Genomic DNA, 8,125 nt, shown 5'->3' with positions numbered 1-8,125 from the left:
TCACTGATCATCTGAGTTGGGAACCTGACTGATGGTGCAATGTTTTTCTCCTACCACTATTGGTGCAGAATGAAATGTGATGTTTGCTGTTCATAGTTATCCTCTCCCTGCAACATTTAGGAAAAGCCGTGGCTTCCTGCCAGCAACAGCCAGTCACGTGGAACAGAGGTAAGGGAGTGGTTTAACAGTTAATCCCTCTTCCTAGGGAACTCTGGGAATTGTAGCTCTGTGAGGGGAATAAGGGGGGGGGGTTGTTTCCTAACAACTCTCAGCACCCTTAATGAACTACAGCTCCCAGAATACTTTGGCGGAAGACACGGTTGTTTAAAGTGGTATCAGTGCTTTTATACGTATGGTGTGAATGTGGCCTCAATATTATCTATATATTAGCTCTGGCAATGGCTCTTGAGGGTTTCAGGTAGGGGGCATTCCCAGAAGATGCTGGGGATTCCACTTCTCTCAAGGGCCTAAAGCACTCTTAAACAATAGAAAAGTCATGCTAAAACTAGTGAATCATTACATTTTATGTGTAAAGAACTTTGGGTGGAAAAGTGCAAGTATTCAGCCTGAATTTTGGACACCGTTAAAGGGTGGTCTTGCAGGTTACCCTTGAAGTGCTAATTGAAAAATTGAGTCTGCCTGTGCATCAGAGTGCCATGTTTGTCTTCATGGGTTGTACCAAGTTTCTGTAAAACATGTGCTGTGCAGGCATAATTGAATGCTCACAGCAGATCTCCAAGGGCCACATGTGAAGTTGGTGCATAGGTAAAGTGGCTGCTATTTCTCAAAACAGAGTTCACGGTTCAAAGCCAACAGCCTTTCTGTTCCAGAGCTCAAGACCCTTAACTTGCTCAGCTGTCTGCAATATCAACAACATACCGAACAGGGAGGCCTAAGCTAAGACCAAGCCACACAGTAGAAACTTCTCAAGTGAGGCAGTCACAGCAGCAGGTTGCAGTACTATGTCAGACTTCAGAAGATGAAGCAGCACAAAACGGTAGGACACACATAAGTACTTAAAGCGGGGGGGGGGGCAGGGGGAGAAAATGCTTAAGACAAGAGCAGCTGTTTTCAGGCCTTGTGAAGGCATCCTTCGCCAACTGTTCCAATTTGTGGTATAAACATCAAAATGAACGTGCAGACTCTGCTGCACATTGTTCAGATTTCGGGGACTCACATAGACACATAAAAGCTGCAATGAGGTCAGAGGCTGAGAAGTGGCATTGAAAAGGTCTACAGGCTTACAGGAGTTGCTCTCAGGCCTTAAGAACCACCAGTGCCGGATCCTGTGGGGCAGTGAACAAAGTTCAGGTGGCAGAAGGCAAGGGGGCTGATGGCCTTGCATGAGTTGGGGTGCTTGGAAACAGGCTGTAAGTGCTATGGCAGCAGCAACACTAATCACATCTCCTTCCCCCAATAAATACTGAGAGATACCCCTGAAAGTCAAATTCCAGCCTGCCACTAGAAGGCAGCTTGTAGGGGGCTGGGGGAAATGGAGACCACCACAGACTGCTCAAACAAGGCAAGGCCTTGTGCGGCCTGCTTTATAACCATCTATCTAGACCAGGCATGGCCCTCCAGCTGTTTTGAGACTGCAATTCCCATCATCCCTGACCACTGGTCCTGTTTGCTAGCGATGCTGGGAGTTGTAGTCCCCAAAACAGCTGGAGGGCCACGTTTGGCCATGCCTGATCTTGACGAAGCAACCCATGTCCAGATACAAACTTTAGGACAGCAGTGGGGGAAGCTTTTGGGCTTGGCGGACCAGTACCTCCTCACCAGCTTGGCAGGCAGAGTTGGTATAAAGTGACTGAGATCTGGCTTGACCAGCCCACCTGGTGAAGCTGGGTGGAAGAGAGTGATTTCAAAGCACCACTCAAGGCTTCCAAAGAGCCATGCTTTGAAGCTGCAAATTAGCAAGCTTGAACTCCCTGCCCTGCATTGAGTTCTACCCGGCTTTCTGCGTGGATTAACTGCACGCAACAATTTCATATGGCGAACTTGATTGTGCAGCTGAACCAGCCACATCTCGTACCTGCCCCATGCCTGACATGTGATGTCCCGGGTGGGGGCTTGGTGTGGAGAAGAGCCACCTGCTGGACAAAATGTGGCCCATGGGCTGAAGGCCCCCCCCCCCCCAAGGACTCACTTGTCAGGTTTTCATCAGGATTCACTCCCACAAAGGCATTTAAAGCTAATGGAATTTGCAAGCAATTAAGTTTCTTGTACCAGAAACTATGCTATGACTTACTGCACTGCTGTGATGCCTGTCTGTGCCGTACATTGCTTTATTTTTTAGAATTATCGCACATTTGGTAACATATTTGAATCTGTTTAACTGTCTTTATATTGAATTAACTTTGCTTCCCAGGGACACATGCACAAAAGGAACCATTTCTAGGGAAGTGTTATGCATTCTGCTAGGTTAGATGACCAGCAAAGCAGTGTGCCTTTTCCTTCTGTTCTCCTGCCATAAGTCTTGGGAGAACAAATGGCCTATTGATAAGGCTGTGTGTTATGCAAAAGCAGCATAGCTGTTGCATCCTAAAACTGAATTCCTAAGCATACTTAATAGGAAGTATCGCTGAACATCATGATACCACTTCTACATATACGTACATAGAACCGGGGAGCTTGAGGCATATAGCACCATCCCATAGGGTACAAATAAGTGCTGTTAAAAAGCAATGGCAGATGAGCCTCATTCAGTGTGTATAGGACTGCAACCTTGGCCATGACTTAGGCCCCACTGATTTCAGTGAAACCTTGCAGCAAATAAGAAAGCACACAGAACTGCTACAACAGCAGATTATCCCCCCCCCCCCAAGCAGGTCCCCTTGCACTTGTTTTGGGAAGCATTGTATAACTATTGGAAGTGGCCTTACACTGAGTCTGGGTATATTAGTCCTTTCAGCTCAGGTGTTATCTGCACTGATGTGCAGTGGCTCTCCAGGTTTACAAGGCAGGGAATCTGTCCTATCCAGCCCTCTCTGCAGATGTTGCAGATTGAACCGGGGGACTTTCTGCATGCAAAGCAAATGTTCTTCCTGCTGAGTTATGGCCCCTTCCCCTGACTCATTTAAACAGCCATAAAGTATTTTGTAGTTTTATTACAAAGCTTTTATTTAAAAAAAAAACAAAAAAAATGCTCAGCACATTAACTCATACTGGAATGACAAAATATATATTGGTTGACGGGTATTTTTGGCAAAAGTTTTTTGTTAAACTTTTTTTTTAAAAAAAAAAATGGGTACATCGATGCTCATTTCAACAACTGGCATAAAATCCCACTAAACAGGCTAACAAAAACAGATACAAATACAGAACAATTGAAGTAATAATAATTCAAGTGCTGGGCTTTTTTCTTTCTTTACAAGGAAATTCAGGGTAGGTGGAGGAGGAGAGCTCGCTGTAGTCAGACCTGATGAAATATCTTGCCTTTACACATACTGAGTAAATGAAATAGATGAACATGGCTGGTGAACAGCTGATGGGTTATGTTTAGTATTAGCGAACTCCATAGTACACATATACAGCGAGGATGGTTATGATACAAAGTGTTAACAGAACAAAAAGCCACAGTCCTCCAAACATTTTGGTTCCTCTCCTGCAGGGTGGGGTGGGGGGAAGAGGATAGGAATTTCCTTTTATTAAAAAAGGGGGGGGAGGAGTTTGGATGCTTCTTTAAAAGCTCAAAAAAATGTACACCAAGGAAATAACTGAAACATAAAAAGCATTCAAGTTTTCTTTTTTAAAAGCTAAAAATCCAAGATCGATCCTTTTGCAGCATTTAAATAAACTGGGTTGTGCCTTCCTTGACGAATTTAAAGTGTGTTCATTTCGGTGTGAAGGGCCAGGATGGGAGTTGCTGCTGCCTTTTACATCATTCTGCTGGCTGAAGCAAAACAAAAACACAGCCGAACTATATTTGCTGCTGACTCAGCATTGACAACGCATGAGAGATACAAACAGGAGTGTAAGGCGGAGCGAAGACCAAAAAGGAAAGAAGCTACTTTGCTGTCTGGGGAAGTTCTGACATGTTCTTCTTGCTCTCTTTTACTGTGTTAAGATTTGGGACTCCATGATAGCAAAGGGGCCTGGCAGTGATTGTCTTTATGGTTCAGTGTCTTTTTAAGCAGTGACATCGGGGCAAGTGTTGTCTGCATCCTAGACATACTCCTTGACGGTGGTCTGTGCAGATGAAGGACATGCCTGGATATTTTAACAAGCTTCCATTTCGAGAAGGGGCCCGGATGTCGCTGCCTTTGCTTTGCACGTTGAGAAAGCGTTTCTCTTTCCACCTGCAGGGAACAGAAAGGTGAAAAGTTTCAGGGTATATATTTAAGTATGAAGACACTTTGTTGTTTGTTAGTTTGATTATACTACTTTTGGGCATTTAGAGTAGGGGCATGGAACCTCAGGCTCCCTAGCTGACTTCCACATGTTCAGCATAAGAATAGAACACAACTGTGCACATGTTGCTTATATATGTGTGTGACTGAGCTTACAGAGTGCATGGTACTTGTGTGTGTGTGCATATAAAATACACAATTGTACAGGTAAACACATGGATACTTCCTTTCACACATGACCAGGGATGGGGGCCAACAGGTGTGATTCTGCTTTTCCTCCACATACTCTGCGAATGTAGTTTGAAGGTCGGACTAGGGTTTTATAAGCACACTAACTGAAATACATTATACTGTTTTTTCCATTGTTCACAGTGGTTACAAAACAAGGTCATTGCTAACAATAGCCAACGATTAAGACTGAGCACCCACAGGAGGACTGCAGTCAAAAGCTAGCTTGAAACAACAAGTCCAGCAGACTTTGTGTAACGACAGCAACACAATAATGTCCTAACTGCTATGGGGAAGAGAGGATGCCTTAGCTTCACAGCAGTCACAGCAAAAAGCCTACACTCTGCGCTGTTGCTGTTAGTACAGCACTTCTCGCTTACAGGGCCTCAAGCTGCTATTGTTGATGCTTTAAAAAACTACAGCCCTAGGGAAAACCTGGAGTGCTTAGGGCTAATGTATCAAACCAGGTTTATGGATGGCTTGCAATTTTTCATATTGGCCTCCAATAATGGGTTGATGCAGGATATTCCATTACTACAGGCATCCCCAAACTCTGCCCTCCAGATGCTTTGGGACTACAATTGCCATCATCCCTGACCATTGGTCCTGTTAAGCTAGGGATGATGGGAGTTGTAGTCCCAACACACCTGGAGGGCTGAGTTTGGGGGATGCCTGCCTTACTACTTAGGTAGGAGGCATGATGATGTTGCTACATGGTTTATCCAGCTGTTGACTAATGCTATGATTACATTTTGAGTGTTTGACTCCATTTTTTAAAAAAGAAAAAAAAAATCTAGTGTTTTCAAATCTGTGTGCTTGGCCGATTAAATATAACATGAAAACATCACAATTTTAGCACACCTTTATCAGAACTTAAGCATGGACACTCAACAAGCAGTACATACGTTATTTAAGTGCACAGAAGGTTGCACTGACTGTCTTTCCACAGTGCTAATCATTTTTTTTAATTTATTTTGCCCCATCAACATATATGGCACCTGCCTGATGATCAAGTGTGATCACATGTACATATGGAGGAATGAACCAAAAATGCTTCATGAATAAAACTGCTACAGAAACACAAAGACTGTTTGTACAGCGTTTAAAATTACAGTGTATAGTTTCCTTTTTCCTTTACTTGCTTGTATGACGTGCACCTGCTAGGACCCTGATTTTACGTTAGCATTTGTTGCAGTTAAATCTTCCTGGCGTTTTTTAAACAGCAAAGTCAAGTGCTTTCTGGGAAAGTGCTGCTTTAAGTGAAGGTGGTCTGTAACTGACTAACCTACTTCCCATTTCCTCATAAAAACTCTCCTCCCCAAATTAAAAACCAAAACCAAAAAAACCTGCCTCAGCTTCCTGTCTCAAAAAAAAATGCTCCAGAAAACATGGGGATCAAAAGAGCCATGTGACAAGGGCTTTGGTTTTCCAGGGAGCACAAAGGAGAGAGGCAAAGCAAAACAGCAGAGGAACACTGGCAAGAGAGAGAGAAAGAGAGCGCCACCCTGCTGATTTATATTTACTTTGGGCCTTTTCATCCCAGATTTTCAAAGGTTTGCTCCAGGTTGCTCTTCCTGGGAAGGTTTTCCTCTCAGTCTTACATTAAAACATTGTGTTTCCTGTTGAGGAGCGGCCTTGAGGCGCCAGGCCAGCAGTTCACAGAGCCCGATACAAACACTGCAATTCAGAGTTATTCCCCATTACCAGCCAGGAATGCACTCCTTGCTGAAGGAAATGAAATGCCCTTCTGTTGAGATGGTTCCCGCTTTTCCTCCTCTTACCAGCAGACCTCCTTTGAAGTGAGAAGGTTAAAATAATGTACGTGGCCTTGCTCTGGCCGCCTCCTTCACGATAGCGGACCTTTCTAATCATCATCATTTTCCTTCAAACTGCCACAGTTGCACTTTTTAAAACAACCTTATGCCTCTCTATTTTCCTGCACTGGACCACCCCTTCCCCCAAAGTGGAGGGGGTCTGCAAATATAATAGTTGAAATTTTCCTGGAAACTACCCAGAGCTCAATATTTTCTGCCTCTGATTTTGGTTCGTGTGCGAGTGTGTCCGTGCTTACACATTTGCCAAGAAATCATATAGTGAATCAATTCAGTAGCTCTGCTGAAGTCCATGAACTCAAAAGTTCTTCCCCTGCTCTAAATACCTATAGCAATAAATATTAATAAACATCCAAACTCCTGCAAGTATGAGCTACAAAGGGGAAGCGGCTTCCATTCCCTGCCAATAAGTTGATTGGAGCCTTAAAGGAACAGCTATGGTGTTGCCTTACAGATATAAAACAGGTCAAGCCAGGATTCTTTTCAAGAAACCACAGGTATGTGCTACAGAGACTGAAGACTTCCCACATCTAAGGCTTCACTGGAGGGCTGCAGCTGAAGTCTCGCCAAGCCAGGCATGCCCATGCAAAGTCCAAGCCGCAAGTGAAGTCGGCGCAATCAAAGACGGCAATTACAGCTCCCTGGCTGTGGTTAGGCTTCAAAGCAAAGCGCTGCGAGTCACATTTTAGCATATGTGAAGCCTTGAGCCCGAGCCACGACGAGATCCTCGTATTCTGGGTTATGGTGTAGTGCAGAGTACTGACTGCAGAGAAATGAAGGAAACCCGTTCCTCAGAAATAAAAGTTGGGAAGAAAACGGTCCACTGTTAAAAGATAACAGTGAAATTTTGGCAGCGAGAAAGGGTGCATAATTTGAGACCTGCGACATGCAGAGATCAGAGGCTGAAATTTAATTCTCTCCCCCCCCCAAAAAAGTACCCAACAAGGTCTTGCCTTTTTTGCACTGCATTTTTAAAAGGGGTGTGTGAGGGAGCAGGGACACATTTACATAGGAGTACGTTTTTTCGTTATTTCAGTTGGATTTGCTCATGAATAAATATGTTTTCAGGCTAACTTTATGGGTGAGTCAGAGCTTAAAAGAGACAGGAAAGTGAATCAAACCCAAGTTCTGCTATGACAGCAACCTCATGATTAAAACCACAGAGAAATGACAGCCCTTTTACTCCAGAGCTGCTTAGAGGGCGCCCTTCCATTCCCCCATGCGTTCTGTTCCTTTCTACAACACTTTATAGTTAAGCTCTATAGTCTACTTGGTTGCATCCTAAACAAACTTCCTATTGGCATTTCCTTAACTGGTCCACTGATCAGTGCCCACGCTTTTAAATATCTTGAGAAAAGCTACATTCCATAATCTCCCCCCACCCAATCTAAGCAACATCTGACCATTGTCTTCCAACATTTCCTCATTTGTCATGCATTCCTAAATCATAATCATTTTTATTGCACCCCTCTGAGTTGAGTTATCGGTTCCATTCCACAGTTCTTAAACCCTGATGATCTAAACCCAAGCTCACTAATTTAATAGGGTCCAATGTCATGGAATCACTAACTCCCTTGTGTCATTCTGTCAGGGCTGCAAGTTTTATAAATCGGTAGATTGACCAACTAAACTTCTGGCTATTTAATCTGATATTAATCAGTTCGGGGTGCAATTTAAGGACACATCGTATCAAATCAAGGCTTCAGGATGGGG

At 43.9% G+C, this 8,125-nt stretch overlaps 1 protein-coding gene across 8 annotated transcripts in view; it reads right to left on the bottom strand.

Moving 5' to 3' along the window:
• Positions 1 to 3,130: 3,130 nt before the first annotated feature.
• LEF1 (lymphoid enhancer binding factor 1) overlaps positions 3,131 to 8,125 on the bottom strand; it is a 107,077-nt gene continuing 102,082 nt past the window's right edge. For 5 of the 8 annotated variants that reach the window (XM_088660461.1, XM_088660464.1, XM_035111585.3 and 2 more), the window contains one exon: positions 4,086 to 4,301. In XM_088660461.1, the coding sequence (XP_088516587.1) occupies positions 4,222 to 4,301 (80 nt within the window). In that variant the 3' untranslated portion in view covers positions 4,086 to 4,221. Of the gene's footprint in view, positions 4,302 to 8,125 lie in introns of all 8 variants that reach the window. The other 3 variants (XM_035111583.3, XM_035111584.3, XM_088660465.1) reach the window with 2 other exon arrangements.

Source organism: Zootoca vivipara, chromosome Z1 (genome assembly GCF_965207765.1).
Source record: "Zootoca vivipara chromosome Z1, rZooViv2.hap1.1, whole genome shotgun sequence".
Taxonomy (NCBI): Eukaryota; Metazoa; Chordata; class Lepidosauria; order Squamata; family Lacertidae; genus Zootoca; species Zootoca vivipara.
The sequence above is the reverse complement of the archived record's forward strand: the minus strand, read 5'-3'. Positions and strand labels throughout refer to the sequence as shown.